The sequence below is a fragment of the Coturnix japonica genome, chromosome 2 (genome assembly GCF_001577835.2).
Source record: "Coturnix japonica isolate 7356 chromosome 2, Coturnix japonica 2.1, whole genome shotgun sequence".
Classification (NCBI taxonomy): Eukaryota; Metazoa; Chordata; class Aves; order Galliformes; family Phasianidae; genus Coturnix; species Coturnix japonica.
In genome coordinates this window covers 18,201,554-18,221,365 of record NC_029517.1, presented here as the reverse complement: position 1 = coordinate 18,221,365, position 19,812 = coordinate 18,201,554, and the positions used below count along the sequence as shown (strand labels likewise).

The 19,812-nt window shown below is 42.3% G+C and overlaps 1 protein-coding gene across 2 annotated transcripts in view; it reads right to left on the bottom strand.

The window, feature by feature from the left end:
* The window catches only part of RSU1 (Ras suppressor protein 1), a 91,063-nt gene extending 71,695 nt beyond the window's left edge, over positions 1-19,368 (bottom strand). Inside the window, exons 1-5 of one of the 2 annotated variants that reach the window (XM_015853476.2) lie at positions 19,194-19,368; positions 18,782-18,913; positions 17,265-17,376; positions 11,936-11,986; positions 562-682 (exon numbers count right to left, since the gene is read on the bottom strand). In XM_015853476.2, the coding sequence (XP_015708962.1) occupies positions 562-682; positions 11,936-11,986; positions 17,265-17,376; positions 18,782-18,799 (302 nt within the window). In that variant the 5' untranslated portion in view covers positions 18,800-18,913; positions 19,194-19,368. Of the gene's footprint in view, positions 1-561; positions 683-11,935; positions 11,987-17,264; positions 17,377-17,479; positions 17,617-18,781; positions 18,914-19,193 lie in introns of those variants that run through there. The other variant, XM_015853477.1, reaches the window with a different exon arrangement.
* Positions 19,369-19,812: the final 444 nt, after the last annotated feature.

The following is a 19,812-nucleotide window of genomic DNA, read 5'->3' as shown; positions in this document are numbered from 1 at the left end:
GAACACTTAACAGGAGTTTCTCTGATTCTAATTCAGCCAGTACTACTTTGTTGAATGAAATGCATTCCATATTCAATAAGGACTTGCAGCTGCCTTTACAGATTTAATTAAAATTGAGATTTCTTTAATCACAAATTTGGGACTTTGGAATTAAAGTCCCAAATTAACATAGAAAATTTAACATTTATTTTAGCTTTTTACAAAACAGAGCATAAAAATTAAGGCTGGCTCTTGCTACAGAATTGACGGTTGTTAGGAAAGTAAAATTCATTACTTGTTGGGTCTGGCTTCAGCATTAGATGAATGCAAGTTGCTTTTGCCCTTAAATAGTTATCAGTGTTTCAGAGTGAATGCTTGATCTTTCTTATGTATCTGATTACCCAGAACACTAGCTAAGCATTCTGGATGAGATAGTCAAGAGTCGCAAATATGGTTACATCCATGTTCTCATCACATTTACAAAAATAAACTTAAATAGCAAAAATAAGAAGATTTAAGTTCAGTTGTGATAGTCTTTGACAGCATCTCCATTACAGCAAGTTTGAGCATTAAGATACGCACCCAAGATTCAGGTGTTTGAGCTTCTGAAGGCTGCTAATCTGTGTAGGCAGCTCCTCAATCTGGTTGTTGAAGAAGTTGAGCACTTCTATGTTTCTCAGGTCTGCGATGTTTGCTGGCACAGCTGTGAGAAAGTTTTTAGAGACTGCAGTTAGGGCAAGCTACACAGACTACAGGCACTTAGCTAGCACCTGTTGTTTGCTGTTTGTATAGATGCTGTTTCTATTCAGCTGCTAACAGCTACCTGCAATAAAAACAATGCCTGTATTAAAGAAGCTTCCTATGTAGCACCAGCTCTCTTTACTGATGGGAACCACCTGGCACTGTTCAAAAATTACAACTACTGTAGGTCAGAGTACTTTACAGGGAGCCATGGCAGAGAAACAAGCACAACAAACTCTTCTCACAGATCTGCTGAGTGCTCAAATTATCTCACATCCAAGTTCCTATCTGCTAATACTGAACAGCGACTACAGAAATTTAACTTCAGCCTTAAAAGGTGAACCATTTAGCCAAGCTAGTTATTGACTATCTCCCATGAGTGAGTGTCTACATACACGGTTACATTCAATTGCACACAAATCAATATCTGGTTATCTGGAAACATGAACAGTAAGGCTGAAGCACTGGATGTGCCTGTGCAGATGAAGTTAAAACACTCTTCAGATTTGCATCTTCTCTCCCTGTAACTGAAGTTTACACAGAAGGAGGCTGACAGACAGCCTGCACTGAAGCTTGCACTGGTGTTCAATATTCAGCTTGGCTCAGGCTTAATTTCAACTGCAGCAGAAACCCATAGGGCACATATCTAAATAATGGGAAGATTTTATTGCATTTATTTGGTGGCATGAGGCAATCTCAGTCTTAAAATGGAATCAATAATGTTTACAAAGCAGAACGTTATAGCATGTCACATTTAGTAGATTATAAGCGTAATTACCTTGTTCACAGTAATGGGATTCCCTAACAAGCACTTTGATTATACTACATAAATACTACTGTTGAGGGTCATATTCATCACAGGACATTTTTAACATAGTTTTCATTAAATCATGAAGGCAAATCCTAATATTTAAAAGCCTTCACTTTGTGGTATATTTCAGCTGGTCCGTGTGTGCCCATAACTCAACAATGGCAAGAATTAAGCATCTTCAGAAAGGCGAGGGTAATGTACTGCTACCATTGTTTTAAATTATTCCCTAACAGAAGTTAACTAAGGATTTTAATTGACATAATTCAGCTGCTTCCAGCCTCAATATTTCACCAGAACAGTAATTACCACTATTAAAATGTTTTCCTTTCAGAAATTAGACTTTATAATTTGACTTTGATGAGACGTAATGGACTGGCAAACCACGTTTCTGCTCTTTTCAAAGAGATGCTACATTCATGCAAGATTAGGGAACAGAAGCATTAGCAAATACAGGTTTTAAGTTTAGTCGCAAAGCCTAAGCAATCCAGAGGTCAAGTGCAGTTGTCCTTCAGTTATACTGTTGATACAATTAATAACAACTTTGACCTTTCTGACAGCATAAAAGATTTCACTCTTCTGGAGAATTCTGTTCAATCTGACACAAGTTATGCCAAGTGTAACACAGGGCTACACTGAAACAACCATTTGGCATTCAGCAGACAAGCCTTACCAAACCTAACTTCACATCGATGGCAAGTCGTTGTGCACTTCAGCTATTCAGGCTGAAAAGCATCACAATCAATGAATTGAAATTATCTCAAACTCAACAAAAAGCATATTTTGCACCAAGGACAGTAGTTTTATTACAAACACAGGGACAAGTACCCTCCCAGGGGCCTGACAAGAGATATGGATTACCTCGAGATAATGATGCTTATTTAGTGGATTTGTCTCTTCAAATGCTTGTTCAAAACAGTTTGTTTCCCCCTCATGAACAAATTGAGCTTGCCTCTCATTTCTGACTTTGGCTATGAGATTGCATAGAGGAAGAATCATTTCAAGGAAGAAAGTGAACAGCCCTCAAATGCAGAAGTCTTCATATAACCAATAAAATTGCCACATGAAACTACTTGTGAAAAAGACAACACCCTGGTACTGACACATGAAGAAAATGGCTTCCCAAGATTTGCTTGTGAAGTCTGTGCTTATACTGAAGGAACCAGTGTAAGTGGGTTACACAGTGAAGAGTTTCAAATTCTATCCACTCATCCCACTTGCAAACACAGGGGAAAACTTAACATCCTATGGCCAGTTTATCAGAGATTTTTAATTTGGTTTTCTTTTGTCAGGGTATGGGTGTGAGTAAGTGTCCCCTGTGAACAACAGCAGCTGTACCCTTGTCCAGTGGCTGCTAGGTATCCAATATATCTGTATAATTTCCACACACTGCTGTGAATCACTCTTAGGACACTGCTGTATTATACTTCCTCTTATTATTTCCTTCAAGCCACACTAAAAACTGCACGGCTAAGCAGGTTATGGAAAAGACTATATTTTTACCAAAGGATTTGGATGAAATACTTTGTGTCAGCCTTTTAAATCAAAACAAACCCCTCATCCGCATCTGCATTTTTTTACTGTGTGGAGGGGGTAGAGGTGATTTGTGAAATGGAAAACAGAGTGGTTGCTTGAGAGCTGTGGCAGGACAGAAAGGACCTTTTTCCTGTTATGGCTTATTTTCTGATTCAACAATTTGGATTCATTTGTATATGAAGGAACGTTCTGTGGATTCTAAGAAGCAGAAGACTGAAATTATCTCCAGTGTTGCTCTCATAACCAAACCACACACATTCAGTACCTCCATGTCTAGAGATGAGCAATGGTCAAGAAAAGTTGATGAGGCACCATGTTCTTTCATCTCAGCTTTGCACAACTAAATATCCTTACTACCAACACACCGCTAAGCTGCAGAGTTCTTCACAGATTTACAACAGACTGCCAAATACCAAGAAATTCATGTTCTGGCAATACTGAATTCCACTCGAGTCACCTTCTCATGATGAGCTGTGAGAATGAACTGTCAGCATCCTGGTTCCATTCACCCACATATTTACAGTAAGATCCGCAGTCTTAACAACTCTTCTAAGACCATCTGCTGCCCAATGCCATTAACAACTAAACTCCTCCCCAGCAAATGCTAGTAAAAGTTGGCAGCCCGGTGCCTTTACATTCTCCCGTGAAGCTTCAGTCACATCACGAAGCCCCATTCATATTAAGCTTCACATTGCAAGACCACACAAAGCTTCCCTCCCCTTGTTCAGAACTAGGAATTGCATACAGAGATTCACTGTGACAGCTATAGACTTCATCTTGATTTCAAGAGCTTGGCTGAGAGGAAAAGAGTCTACAAGCTGCACATGAAGCAGCAAGAGATCTTTGTTCATGCTTCTGCAAATAAGTATTGGCAACTTGTTATACTTCAAAGGTTTTAAGAACAAACAGGCTCTTTTTCACCCTGACATTAGTGGCAATTCTTTAGGAATGAAAACAGCTCTTAAGGGCAGCCTTTCACTCAAAGCACAACTTTATTCCTATGTTCAATAGTTCTGCTATGATTTCGGAAACGTTTATATGGAAGATTAAACACCACTGCTCAGAACCTCAACAGCTCCACATCTAAGTGTCCTGGACCCAGACCTCAGTTCACTCCACACAGCGAGTCAGGAGTCATCACAAGACTATTTACTTGAAGTCTAATGTTGCCCTCTGTTGGAGAATAAATACTGGGTTAGATCAATCTTTTAGCTGAGCCAGCTATTGTGCTAGGAGCATCTGTATCAGTTAAAGCACTTTGGAGTAAAATTTATCTCAGCTGTAACCCTTTCCAGTAAAGCAGGGTGTCAGAGGTTCTCTTCTGTCTTTGACCTGAGGTTTCCATACAGTTCCTCTGTGGTGGCAGAGCCCTTCACAGATGAAAATGAGCCAGTTTTCTGGTAAGTCTCAATTTCTACAAATGATCTCCAGGCTCATTCTACAGAGCACTGGAAAACAGTTAGAAAAAAAAAGAAGAAACCTCACAATTTTAGATGTACACAAACTCAGGTGTTTGCAAGATAAAGTCTCCCCCTGCTTTTCATCTATGAGATGAAGCATAGCCTGTTTTTTGTTTTTTTTTTTGTTTGTTTGTTTGCATTTAGTATGTACTGACATCAATACAAACATTTCTGAGAGCTGTATTAGAATACTCCAATCAAAATTTATATTTTACTTCTACCTTTTGAAGGAAAACAGCTCATACTGTTGATAGAGCACCAATTGGAGGAGGGAAATGAGTTAGTGAAAAATACAAGACTTCACGAGTAGAGCGCATGATATGTAAACTGAGAGAAACACATCAATTCATTTATATCTCGACACTGAATGTTCAAAATAAACATTTTTTTCTCACTGCTGCTTGGAAAAGCAGTATCTATAACACCTGCCTATTCATAAAACTGTGAACCAAGTAATCTCTTCAATAAATGTTATTCAAAGGTTACAGAAGCCTCCCATTTAATCCAGTGGGTTCTGAATCAGACATCAACTGAAATAAGGATTTTAATTACTTAAGATTATTTTCTTTGACTATCACCCTTAGAAACTTTAAGCTGCAGAATCCATTTTTTTTTTTTCCAGAATGCTTCTCCAGTTAATGAACTAATTAGGCAGCACCTAGGAACATGACATTAAGTGGAACCTTTAAAGGTTCTAAGGGAATATTTATCCAGAAGAGCTATTAAAATATAAATCTCTTTTCTGACAAGTAGTACTGAGTCTATGCCAGTTTCTCATTAAACTGTTCCATTTATAAGCAGGTCAAGAGTAACAGAGAGTAAAGAGAACTCGGTACAGAACTTTGGGAGTGCCATAGTCTGGTGCAGATCTCAAGCAGCGTTTTCTTGCCAAAAGCAAGAATCTGCTTAAATCTACAAGGAAACCTGCGGGCCACAGCGTAACAAACCCAGTTCTGCAGACTGTTGCTAATCCAGTTAGCTCAACAGGAACTTTGCATGAGTAAGGATCCCTCAGAGTAAAGGTCACAGCCACATGAAATGTTACTCACATTTCACGGGGGAGGAAGAATTCTGAATATGAAATCTATAATGCATACTGTGCATCCAGTGCAACTGTACTGCTAGAGCTGGAGTCAGGTTTAGATTAATTTAACAAGATTTCTGTTGTACTGAGAGAAGCAATCAGCTTCACCAAAATGAAAGGGGAATTAACAGAGGGAGAACACAACAGTTTTCATTTTAAATATTCATGGGCAAGCTGATATCATACTTGGCAGTTAACCAGAGAGAATCTTCATCCCAAGTGAAGCACTCAGTACTTAATTTACACATCATGTAGTTTGAGTTTTCCCCTTTTGCCCTTCCTCCACACTCCTCCAAAGACATATACCAACCTTCTGCACACTGGAAACATTAAAAATGGACTGGTTTCCTTCATCTTCAGTTTTCCCAGAAACCAGCACGCTGCTTTGCAATTATCCACAGAAGCACTGCCGTTATGAAAACACATTTATGAGTATGTGCCACCAATGTGCTACAAGTGCTAGCAAAGCAATTTATCAATAAATGGCTTTAATTTAGAAGGCAAAGACTAAGGAGAAGTGATGCAAGAACAACAGAAGCTGAAAAGACGCTGGGAAATAAGTCACATCGAGCAAAACCACTACAGTCTTGTCAGAAAATAACACTTAAGGTGCTCCTAAAAGTTTTGAGAAAAATACTCAAAGCCAGGTTAGGGAGGTTAGGAAGGGATTGCTAAATTGAAAACAAGTCAGATAGATATTGGTAAAGAACTAAAGCCACAAAACCTGATTTTTGCTGGCTGATTTTATAGCACTAAGGGATACAATAAGCTCAGTGTACACAGGTATGAAAGTATGGATTTAACTATGGCCCCTCATTTCTACACATTATCTTCAAGAAAGCAAAGCTTTCTGAATTAGTTTGATATGCAAGTATTCTGCAGGACTGTGGCATTCCAGCTTTAAGCAGTTGTTTTATGAGCAGTTCAGACAAAATGCTCTGCCATGTGTAAAAAACAAGTAATGGCTGCATCACCTTGTTACAGCTCAGATCATCGTTACACACTGATAACAAGGAACAGCTAAGAACAAACTGCAAGCCAAGTATATAAAACTACATTAAGTTACCCCTCAATCCACACTACCTCTCCACACCTCCCTCCTTCACTATTACCAACAACAAAAAAATTCCATTCAACTTCTTAGATAGTAAGTTCCTTAGGATGGTACAAAATTAAGCCCTTCAATGAAATCAGTTCATCTGTGCTGAATTCACTAGCTTTGAAGATGGCAATTTCAAAACGACCAAAGGATCTCTAACAGTTTTACATTACTACTTGTACAAATACATGGAGAAATGCTGATGTTAAAAGCCATTACAAAGATTTTAAGCCACTGGGGGAGATAAGACAAAGAATTTGTACTGATATATCAGAGAACATTGAGACCCATGAAAAATGAGCTAATATGTTTGCAGGTGCCTTTTAAAGAGAGGAATGTGCAGCAGCTTCAGAAGAGTTATGCTAGAGGTAAACAATATTTGCCCAGGGCTGCATTAGTACATTCACTAACTCAGGATGCAAAGTTGTTTCCATACATCACAAAATTTAACTATTTACGCTAAAACTGGGGACATTTCATGAGGAATTCCTACAGAACACTGTAGAACAATAATCCTTCATAAATTCTTCTGCTTCATTCCCCAAAGCTACTTAAAAACCCAAGCTTCTATTATTTAAAGCTGAATTACTCTGCCATCTGTACTTTCTCTGAACCAAAGCTTTTTTTTCCGGGGAAAGCAAAAAGCTAACAAGGTATTTAATCTAAACATTTGAGCAGAACTCAGATGTCACAAATGCAGTTCTGCACATGCAGAGATCTCCTTTGCCTTCCTTCTCATCTCTTCCTGTGCACCACATTCATAAAGACATCTCCCTTCAGAGATCTTTGTCCCAGAAATAGGAGGTGTAACCAAACTGCATCTACAACTGGAACTAAAGGTATATTAACTTCAAGCACATTCCTAAACAGGGCTGAGAGCCCACTGTATCAGGCAGAAACATTGTGCTTTGGACACTGCCTTGCTTCCACTACACTAATAACACACTTGCATTTGGGGTGTATCATGTTAGCACAACAGCATAGCACATGTCTCAAAAGGGAGCGGGGAAAAGAAGCGACACAGAGTACACGGGCATTTGGGAGACCCCACAGCACATTTCAGCAGCCTGGAACAAAACAGCGGGAGCATTTCAGTGCTGAGATGTGCAGTTGGTACCTGCCTCTATACAACCTCCAACACACCTGGGCATACAGCACAGCCAGAAAGGTGACTTCTACAAGAAACGGCCTAACCTAAGAGTGACAATAAGGGAATTCAGCAGCAGTTCAAATTAGATTAAGGACATAGTCAAGAGGGTTAATAGCAATGAGGGGACAAGCTTCGTGCTGATCAAACACTGAGCAAGACAATTTAGAGGTGGTAGAGCAAAGCAGCAGTAAGCAGTATGAGCAGCAAGAAAACCCTGCAAGCTGTGCTGGAAGGGAAAATGCACAAGAATGGTAATACGTAACTATTAGGCTGTCTAAGGAACACTGTTAACGAGAAAAAGCTGTACTGGCATGATCAGAAAGTTGATTTGGGAATAAAATTCAGGTATGGAAATGGAAACCAGCAGCAAAAAGCTAATAGACTATCTCACAAAAAGGAAATCACTAGGAGTTGAGCATTACACTCGAGTACCAAGGAAGAAGCATTTGTTAGGAAACACCAAAGAATGGCAGCAGATAGCAGCACGGAGGAAAGAGACAGGAGGACAGTGAACGTGATGTAAGGCAATACCTGCATGGGAGGTTTCCAAAGCAAAACATTTTTCACTTATCTTTCATAATCTGGTCACTTGATAATACTGGGCAAAGAATCAGAAAGCAAAAGGATAAAAAATAGTCAGGAGGAACCTATGAACAGCTGACAACTTCTGAGGATGTTTAAATGCAGCAGAAGCGTATGGTAAAGCTGGGAAGCACAGGATCATATGAGGTCAAGGAGACTGAGGAGGACAGCGAACCTGAGCTACTGTTCAGTGCTACCCGTGAGTCAGACTGAATTGACAGCAGGGCAGAAGCTTTTTTCAGGGAAGTAAGAAGCTAAAGATACTTAAACAGCGACCTCTAATGGACAAACCATACATTGCTGGTATTTCTACTGAGCAGAAATACTTGCAGGCTCCAAGTACATATCCAGTTAAGAATCAAAACGCTAGAACCTTTGAATGGATTTCTCCTAATGACTACAGTATCAATTAATCTATGATGTAGGTAGGTCAAATAATTGTTAGACACTACCATAAAGAGAACTTACAGCATATGGTCAGCACTTACCTATCGTCAGTGCTAAAATAACCTTTGACATCTCACTCTGCTTTCCAGGCATGTTTTTCTGTGTTCTGCTGGCTCGGACTGTGGTTAACCTGAGCTGCTGAAAGCACTTCAAGCACAGTTCCCATACTGCTTACCTTAATCAGCATTCCAATTAAGGATAATAAATGTGACTATACTAGGATGTGAAGTAATCAAACATTTCTTCACATTGGGCTATCTGTCTGAAGTCTAGAATTTCCAGTACCATTTCATACTTAAAGCCTAAGAAGTTCAGATTCACAGCTCTGCCAGAAAAAACAAACTCAGGGAATGCTTAAGCCACAGTACGTGTGCTGAGATGTTCCCTTTAAAAAAGGAAGTTCTTCATTGCTTTATTTCTTGCTTACAATCCCACTGGCACAAAGAGAACAGCCAGCAAAGTCTAATCTGTCCTGCCAACTTCAGCTCCCTTCTGCCCAAGCACCTTTCCCTCCCCCTGTAGGCAGCCATTCTGTGTCCTGCTATTTTAACCCTATAATCAAAGCTACACAAACTTTATTTCCAGATTCTGTAACGACTTAGTCACATTTACCCAAATTAATCCATCACACTGAAGGGTTGTTGTTCAGCCCCTGATTTCCACAGGTGCGAGGACCACTTTCAGGACCTGTACTCCATTTTACTTTGATGTTAGCCAGTGAGTTCAGGAGATGTCTGGTTAGATTAGACAATCCATGCACACTGATAGCATGAACATGACTGTCTTTAATTTTGCTTCTCAGCTTTTCCACCTATATGGTGGAGAGATGGCTTGGCTTGAGAAATCATTGGATGATAGAACAGAAAAGTCTACTACAGCATATGGGTACACTGGCCCATATGTCTAAGTTAAAAAAAAAAATAGTACTTGATTTTCCCTCTGCTTTCAACTGATTCACTGCAGAGACCTCAAAATGGAATCATCCCAGGTTTGTCACTTACACAGCAACTGGTCCAACACGACTGCAGAAACACTACTTGGCTTCCCCTACAATTTTGCTTCTGAACTGGAAGCTGTTCTGCCAAAAAAAAGGTTCTCATGAAGCAGCAGAAGCATGAATTTGACTCTTTTATGGGTTACCTGGAACAGAGGCAGCCAGTTCAAGGCTCCTCTATAAGCACAGCACCAAACAGGTGACAAAAATCCAAGGCTTATAACCTCCAGAAGAATCCACATGGATTTGAATACTTCTAGTAAAAAGTGATTGACAGACAGGCAAACACAGAAGCACCAGCAGAATGAATGGCATACTAATAACATTACTGTATTATGAACTTAATGGCATAATTCTCATACTTGTTAATGGAACTTTACTTACTTTAATAGTTTGCTAGCAAAAATATGAAGTGCCGTTACATAAAATATGCATATTCAATTTTCACATATATTTATTCTTCCAGATAGACATATTTACTCTAAACAGCAGAAAAAACAGCAAGCAGAACACTCATTTAAATGGCAGAAAACTAGTAGAAGATGCTAATATGACCTTAGTGTAGCATGTCAAGTGTCAGTGCCACCTGCTTCCTAGTCATTTTAAGAGCAATCCGCTAAGACAATTAATTACTTTGCTTAAAAGATTAGGTCAACAGTGTCAAATATGAAAATATGAACTTCAAATTTAGCCTTTTTAAAATGTGTGCTGCCTATTTAAGTGTCTATATCACTCTGTGAAAGAGTTCGGAGTTTCAGACACAGTGAGTTACTTCTCAGGAGAAGTCCCCTGAACTAAACCTAAACACAGATAAGTGGACAGCATCTCTAGGCTGAGAGAACAGATATTTCCTTGAAGCTTGCTGGACTAAGGGCTACTTTAGAACAAAGGAGAAATTAAAGAAACCCTGAGATTTAACAGAAAACAGTTGCAGAATATGGCAGCCCCTAAACCAGTGTTCTGAAAACCAGAACTAATTCCAAAAACATGATCTAGTTTGGCTTTTTCTTGAATAAAAACAAAACTTGAAAGCATTACCCTTGGACACTTACTAACAAAGCTTCTTCCTCTTTCAGTCAGGTCTTCAGCCAAGATTTCTAACTAGGATATAGGCTAGTTACACAGCTTGCAGTTCTGGCACTTAAACTGAGGGATGTCACTCTCTCCTGGCTCAGTTCTCAGACATGCAAGTTTACCCTCACTGAAGTCTCACTGCAGGAGTTTCAGCTGCCTTCTCTCCCTCAGAATCACAGTTAACTGCTATATAAGCCCAACCAGTTGTGTACATTCAGCTGAACTCACCCATCAACTACATTTAAGATTTGTAAGGTGTCATATAGAAGAGACAATTGAGTCCTCAAAAGTTTATTAGCATTCAGAAGATTTAGAATTAAATAACAAAAAAGGGAAAGAATAATCACATTTACCAAGAATAACGTTCACAACTCATTTCACCCCTATGCCAGGCAGTGCTCATTCAGAAGACATCAGAGCAGACAGCAGATGAGAACCTATTTCTCCCCAGCAATTCACTTAATCCTACTTCGGATGTGTCATCTGACCTTCTCTCAGACAGGTTTGGACAGTAGTGAGCAGAACAAAAATGCTGTCCAAAGGTGCCCACAACCCTCCAAAAGCTGCAGAGCTGAAGTGGCTGAGCTGAGTGCAGCTACCTGCCTAACTTTACGCAGCTCAAGTTCAGAGACACTCACCTCCCTTCATTGACCTGAGGGAGCACAATAAGAGACAACTCACAGCCAAAGGTTAACACAATGTTTTTTGCACAATGGTTCAAAAGGTAGAGAATGGATTTTTTTTACTAACGGGCACTACTATGAAAAGCTGCCTAACTTGACTCTAGTATGTGGAAAACCTGCTTTGAAGTCAGAAAGAAATGTTGAATATAACTTCTAGTTTATAACCTCAATGCTTTTTAACTTTAAGTGTTTCACCAAGACCACCCTCCAAGCAGTGACACCCACCCCATAAACAACAAACTACTAGCTTTTATGTATTGCTCTGCAGCTGCAACAAAGTAGGAAGTAGAATACTTACTTGTTAGCTTGTTGTGACTCAAAACCAGCTGTGTGATGTGAGACAAGGTAACTGTAAATGAAGAGAGAAAAAGAAGTTAGTTCATGAACAGACAGGGCAACTGAAAGCTTGCATTCCTTTCAGCTAAACAAACCAATGAGTTACTCTCCCCAGTTAAGTACCTCCAGTTCATATGGACAAATACAAAAACCCAAGACAGGCTCAAGACTTAGGTATGCACTGCTTCTCCATTCCTTTACTCCCGTCACTGTTACTGTTAACACAAGCAGTATCCTGCCATCCTGAAGAAGCCTGACTCCACACACACTACTATGGGATGTGTACAGGAACACCTTTTTTACTGTCCTTTTGAATCCTACTCAATAAAGAAGCAATTGATTAATATTCACCCAAACAGCAACAAGACACACATCACATCTCCCCATCTTCCCTATTCATAATCTTCAAGTCCCAAGCAGCAATATTCGTATTTACATCCTTTCACCCATGAAGCAGTTTTACATGCTTTATTGAACTATAGAAACTCAGATTTTTCCTCCTCTACACCATTATTTGCAGTGCTGTCCCTCCAGAACAGCCCTAGAAACTATGGTCTGGAACTCCTCCCTCCTAAGGACAGCTGTAGGGCTGAATCTCTCACTGCTTTCTACAAGCAATGAGCCCAGAGACAGCCCAAAGGAATACAGCCACCTCATGGAACCAAGGAACCCTGACGATTATACGTGAGAACTGGTCATGCTTCCAGTTAACACATACTTCCTACTTCACAAGTTTGAGAAGACCTCTGTATCAGTAAAGGAAACACCTCCCAGCAATGTGCTTTGCACTGCTTCAGCCATCCTTGTAATGCAGGCAGAGGTAATACGACAGCGGAACAAGTGCAGTCACCCAAAGGCAGAAACAGAACAGAAAGTTCGGGGAACAATCAAAATGGGCTGTCACAATTCCCCCTGCAGCTGCAGGCTGGGGAGGAAGGAAAGGCCAGGAGCAGAAAGGAAGAAACAGCACACCCACCCCAGACTTCTCTTAAAGAGCAAGCACACGAGTGCAGCCGCAACAGCTCATAAGGAGAAGGAGGGCAGAAGGCAGCCCAGTCCACGGGCAGCCTGTGAGAGCACCATGTAAGAACCAACACCATAGGGCAGAAGGGTAGAGCAGTCTCAAAGATCAGAACCAAATGTAGGGTATCAGTGTCCCCAGGTTGAAGGCGGGTGCTGACATGGGCTGTCCAGAGCTGTGCATGCCCCTTGCCTGGGGGTATTCAAGGCCAGGCTGGACGGGGTCTTGGGCAGCCTGATCGGGTGCCTGATGTAGGAGCTGTCAACCCAACCACTACACCCACAGCAGGGGGCTGAAAACAGACGGTCTCCGAGGTCCCTTCCAACCTGAGCCATTCTGAGATTCTATGATCCGTGTCCTCCAGACATCACTGTAGGAAGAAACAGAGCACAAGCTATCCAGACACAAAGTAACAAAGCAGGGGAAATGGTCTCATTTCCATGTAGCACTAAGTCTCAACAGCAGCTTCCCACGCTATTTGTGCCCCCCCTGGACTGCTGCTAGTCCCAGCAGTTCTCTCTCCCTTTTAGAAGCTTCTACATCTTTTAGATGCCGTCTTGATATTCTAATTTCCTAATATCGAGCCTTTCACACACAGCAGTGCATTCCACACACCACTCTCTGAACTCTGCACTTAAGATCAGGGAAAGAAAAAACAACCATCTTGTTCTGCAATTAACTTAAGGAACCAACTCACAGTAGAGCTTTGAGGCTTTGTCTACATCCAGCAGCATCACAAAGAGATCAGCTTTGTTCCACTGTATTTAATGGGCCAAAGACTTTCAGGCAGAGCCCAGCTGCACAAGGAGAATGATACATATTTTCTTTATTACAGCTTAAATATTTGTGTCTATACACATAACATTCTCCTCTCCATAAAGCTCCCTTACAACCCCACATTAACTAATGTAAGAAGGGTCCAGTTAGACAAGTAATACTGTCCCCAAGCTGCAAATGTTCCAAAACCAGATGTTAGGAAAAATAAAACAGAGAACAGAAAACAAAGCCTGGAGCTGCCACAGCACTTCTGTGGCCCTGACCACCTCATTCACTTTGCACAAAGCTTTGCCAGCTTTAGAACAGAATATAAAACTCAGGTATTCTGCTCACTGAAGCCACTTTGTGAAGCCCATAATGAAACTCATTACATTAAGTCACAGTCCCCATGACAGGTCTTTTAATAGCAGCATAGACCAACACAAAGTCCTCAAGGAAAGGCTCAAACTTAGGCACCAATACTACACACTTCTCTTAATTCTTCTCTGTGAGCCACCTCTTCTTCAAAGTCCCAACATTAAGGATTTCAAAGCTGAAATCCATCAATCAAAGACTTCTCAATCTGGACCTTACTGTGCAGATTCAGCCAAACCCAGACACCTTGCCTGAAAAGCCCCACCATCAGTCCTGGGGCCTGACAAAGAAACCCAGTGTATCTTTGACCATAAACATGCCTACATCCCATGAAGGGGAAAAAAGCTTTAGGGAGTTGTGTACTAGACTACCAGCAGCAGCATGGCAGCCACGTCCAGACAGCAAGAAGGTCCAAAGCTACTACCAGTTCAGAGACCAGACAGGATGTATTTGAAGAGCAGGAGATGTGGCATAAAGCAGTGCTTGGCCATCCTGTAGAAGAGATGAACTTTCTCCCTTACACTGAGGTGACCTTTGGTGAGATTAAGGTGAAACACAGAGTCTTTCGGTCTCACACACTTCCTTCCATGGAAAGGACTGTGCTGTAGGATCAGCTGGTTGTGGTCTTTCTCATCCTACAAATACACATCGAAAGCCCTTTTCACACAACTATTGACTCTATAAGCAGACATCTGTTGTCAGCAACATTAACACCCCCCCAGTAACACCAGAAGACTGAAGGAGGTGTAGCTGGAACCATACAGAGGAGACAAGCTCCTCTGAGATGCAAAGGGCACAGGGAATCCCACAGGGCAATAACTGTAACTCTATTGTACAGAACTCTGTACAATAGCACAGGAGACACAAAGAAAGGAGGCTGTAGGGACACAGACCTCAGAGCCCCTGTTGGCAGGACACTGATTCATACACAGCAGATAACTTACTTGGATTTCAAGAATACACCATATGTGCACAAGGGTCAGGATGCCAACAGCTGCCTTTACACACCTGGTAACCACAAACTCTCTTGATGGTCCCAGCCCCACTACTGCCTCAAAACAGAGCAGGTGGGTGAAGAGAATTTAAGCTCTTCTCTTTTCACCCAAGGATCAAGAGCTGCTTCCACACACTGCCAGTTAATTCTACACAGTATATCTGGATGGCCAGTCGTGTCTTACTCTTCTCTAAAAAAAAGGGGAAAAAAAAAAAAACAACCAAAACCACCATAACAGGAAGACTGCAGTTCTTGCAGGACCAAGATAGGATGCTGCCACTCCCAGTGCAGGAAGTTCCCATAGAATGAGCCTTGCAGCAGCACACAACACAAACCTGTAAGAAGCCTAACACGCCGTTCTCCATGCTGTGGTTATATTAGGAGTGAACAAAAATTCTAGGCATATTAATTCCTACCACATCAGCATGTGCTTTGTATAACATATGAATAGCTCACAGATGGAATGATAACGAGAACAAATTAACACTTAGAGTAAATATCGTTTCATCCAATATTCCTTTCCCCAACAACAAGACTACAGAGCAGCAGATGTCCCGAGTTATTTGGGCAAAATAATTGATAGCTTCCCCACACCTATCACCTCAAGTGAAGTAAATCACAGATCAGGGATGTTCCCTGCTCTAACAACTCTCTCATTCATGATGACTGCTTAGATTCCCACCAAAAAAAATGCCTGAGCCAGGCAAAAAGCACCACACCTCACTTACTTAAGGAGATAATCCACTTTAGAGGATATAATCTGATTCTCTTTACCTCCACTTGTCAATATTTAGCTGCTTTGTAAACAAATGTCATCTATTTCTTCCAGAATATTGAATTAAAACCAACCAAAACAACAAACCAAACCCAAACAAGCAGAACTCAAGCATTTCCACAAGAGAATCACCTGTTGAAATCATTCATATATGGGAGAACAAATAGCACACAAATGTTTTAACCACAGCTACAACATTTGCTTTGCATATCGGAATAATAAGAAAATATTTTAAAGCTTAAAATTGTTTCACCTGATGTTTGTATGATGCACTGAATTACTGAACATTGAGACCAAGGAACATTTCAAATCTTGAATGAAATGGTCTGCATTAGAAAGGACCTTAAACCCCCCGTGGTTCCACCCTGTACCATAGGCAGAGCTGCCCCTCACCAGCTCAGCTGCCCAGGGCCCATCCAAGCCGGCCTTGAGCGCTCCAGGGATGGGCACCCACAGCTCTGGGCAGCAATGCCAGTGCCTCACAGCCCTGAACCAATGTTCACTTCCATCCATAATGTGAATTCAGTTACAACAGTGTAAAGGGAAGCTCACCAGCCACCCACAGAGAGTACCCACACGTGCAATTGGACACGGCCTGGCACACTTCTTGAAAACCAACCAACGCTGCAGAAGGCAGCTTACCAAACAACTGCAGAGTATCCTCCAACTCAGTGAGCCTTTATATCTCCCACAAGGCTGCCCTCAACTTACAGAAGGCCCCGAATCACTACACTAAAGCACACGATGCAGTGTGCACAGGTGTCTGCATCTGCAGTGCTTACTTTGATGCAATGTAACTAAAGCACCACAAGTTCATGCCCATCACATCCCTAAGTGCCACATCTATCCTTTCTTTGAATACATCCAGAGATGGTGAAACTCCTCCTAGAGCCGCTGCAGTCCTCAGCACTCCCTCACAGCTAAGCACACCACTAAGGGTAGGGTTAAGGGTAGGACATGAACTTCCAGCTGATGCACTTCAATGTTATCTTTCCTCCCAGCTGAAGAAGCAAAACTGACCACGTGCCTTAGTGCTGATTATTATACCCTGTGCCTACTGAACTTAGTAACAGCTCTCAGCCCACACCTTAACGCATCAGAGGCTATGAAAGGGGTAAGCACAGATCTAAAGAAGGGTCTGTGGTCATAGGTGAGCCAGCCACTCATCCAGAGGAGTGCAGGGGAGCTCCTTCCTGAACAGGGATCACACAACGGGCTGCACAACACGACGTGCCCCAGGAGCAGGAAGAGAACGGGCATAGAATGCAGGCCCGGACACACACCGTTCCCTCCCGCGGCCACTCCCGCCCTCATCCCCGGCCCAAATAAGGCGGTGCCGGCGCTCCCTCCCTTGTCGCCCCGCTACGCACACAGGCCGGGCACGTCCAGCATGTTGGAGATGCCTCGGTCGCACATGTCCACCTCGGGCTGGTTCTTCTCCCTGCTCTCCTCCACGATCTTCTTCAGCGACTTGGACATGGCCTGGACGGGACACGTAAAAACACACACACACAAACACCGTCACAAGGGCGGTCCCCACTCAGCAACGCCGACCCACCACCGCGGGACCTCCACCCCGACTCACGGTGCGGTGCAGCGGCGCTGTATGAAGGCTATATTGAGGCTGTATTGAGGCTGTATTAAGGCGGTGGTGGCGGTGGTGTCTGGGCGGAGCCCCGCTCCTCCACGCGCCCACCCGCCCCTCCCTGATCCCAGCCCAGCCCGCCCCTCGCGCAGACGCGCTGCCGCCCCGCCGTGAAGCGCAGCCCGCCCCACGCTGGGGGCGGTTCTAATGGCGGCTCGGAAGGAGAGCTGAAGGAAGTGGTTCGCCCGCCAATAAGCGCGAACCGTAGCTGAGAGCGGGCACTTCAGCCCCCGGGGTCACGGTTGAGCTGCTGAAGGTGTGGCGCAACAAGGCTGGGGTGTCCTGCCTGCTGTCACTGCAGCATCGACAAGATCAAAGCAATTAACGACTCCATCTGTAAAACGACCCGAAGCCTGGACCGCACTGACAGCCGTAGCCTTGAGTTTTGTAGTTCCACAGAAACCAAGGCCGTAAAAGCCCTCTGAGATCACCGAATCCAGCCCCCAACACAGCCCCGCTGTGCCCACAGCCCTCAGTGCCACAGCGCCTCACGGCCGGTGTCCCCAGCAGCTCTCAATGCAGGCCGTGCCATCACCTCGCCGCTCTTTCTGAGCTCGTTTTCCTCACACCCAGCCCGCAGTGTCGGCCTGGCACTGGTCTGGGTGGAATTTCAGCTTTTCCTTTCTAAGAAACGGGATGTTTTAACCCTGAGGTGCAGATCCGCGTTTATCACGAGATGGCGCTCGCTGCATGCAATCGTTTCTCATTGTGTATAAAGAGTAACCCCACCACATAGGAAGGGCAACTCAGAAATGGATGTTTTTAGTGCTTATTTTTCAAACCTTAGTCTTACCATTCCTATATAGTCCTTACCATTCACATATAACTGTCCACTAAAATATACTTTTCATATAAGAAGATGTAATAATGTCCAGAAAATTGACACATAAGTAAAAACAAACATCTGACTCTAGGAGGTGATAGCGTGGACATCGATTATCCGTACTGTGTCATTCAGAGTGGAGAGGTTTGTAGCCATGCAGCTATTACTAGACAGACATGCAGTATTAACAACTACGGTGTGATCTACAAAGCTGTCAGCGACGTGCAAAGACACAAAAGCAAAGATATTGCTGGCAGTATTGTGACACGAAGGCATAATCGTATTAGACAAAGATTTTGTCTTTCGAACTGTGCACTGCAAATAGCAGATCTTTTATCAAAGCTGTTTTTTTAATGTTTAGTAGTTCCAGTTTGCTTTTGCCGTGCAACCATTTTAAAGTGTTTTAAATTACTCCTTACCTTCCAAGACAGAAACATGGCTCCACAACAGCTCTCTCCTTTAAAGACCTTCGCTTTAATAGCTCTGCAGTGGTATTTTTCTTGTGGTTGCTCACATAAGATGTTGGAGGACAACAGTGAGTTACTTTGTTCCTGTTTTTTTTAAAAAAAAGAACTGGTTTGATAATTTACTCTAATTTTAGACCTTGACTATTTTTGGCAAGAGTCAGTTGGGCCAGATCAATTGAACCTTGTACCAGCAGCTTCATTCAGCAGCCTTCGTGGGCATGAATTCTCTGCTGGACTTTCATTTTCTATACAGAAACTCATGCTTATTATTCACACGTAAATACAATTATGCACAAGTAGATGCACATTTAAAGACATGCCAAGCATTACTTATTGTTACTTTTAAAAAATATATTAATCTTACAGATTTTTCTTCCTCTCCTTCATGGTGTTCTTCACACTTTCTTCTTCCTGCAGAGATTCAGTGATTCCATATGTTTTGTTTGGCATTACCACCAAAATTGATACCAAGATCAGTATTTATCTGTATCAGAAAACTATCTGAAAGCATTTTGGCTGCTTGAAAGAGAACTATGACTCTTCTCTTAGTGAAATCTGTCTTTATGAAGTAAAGATTACAACACACTGCTCAGTTTAACCGAAGCCCTCCCTATGGAGCATAGGGCCAAAGGCTACATTGCCAAAACTGGCCTCCCACCAATCATAGCCAAACACTGTGGAATAGCCAACAGCCTTGGCAGGCCAACATGGGGCCAGAGGTCTCCTCAGGGGAACAAACTTTGTGTCAATAAACTGTATGATGAGTGACCGAGATCAGCTGCAAAAAGCCGCTAACAAACTTAATTAATTAAAACTAGGTACAGATTTCTATTCAGTGTGTTGGTCTGTCATAATCTTGGCAAGACCAAGGTTCAGCCTGTAACAGAACTCATTGTCCACATAGGAAAGGAATGTTCTGCAGAACTTGGCCGGCCTTGTAGCAGCAGAGAGTTGCCTGGGTGAGATCTGCCCTTCTGCTCCAC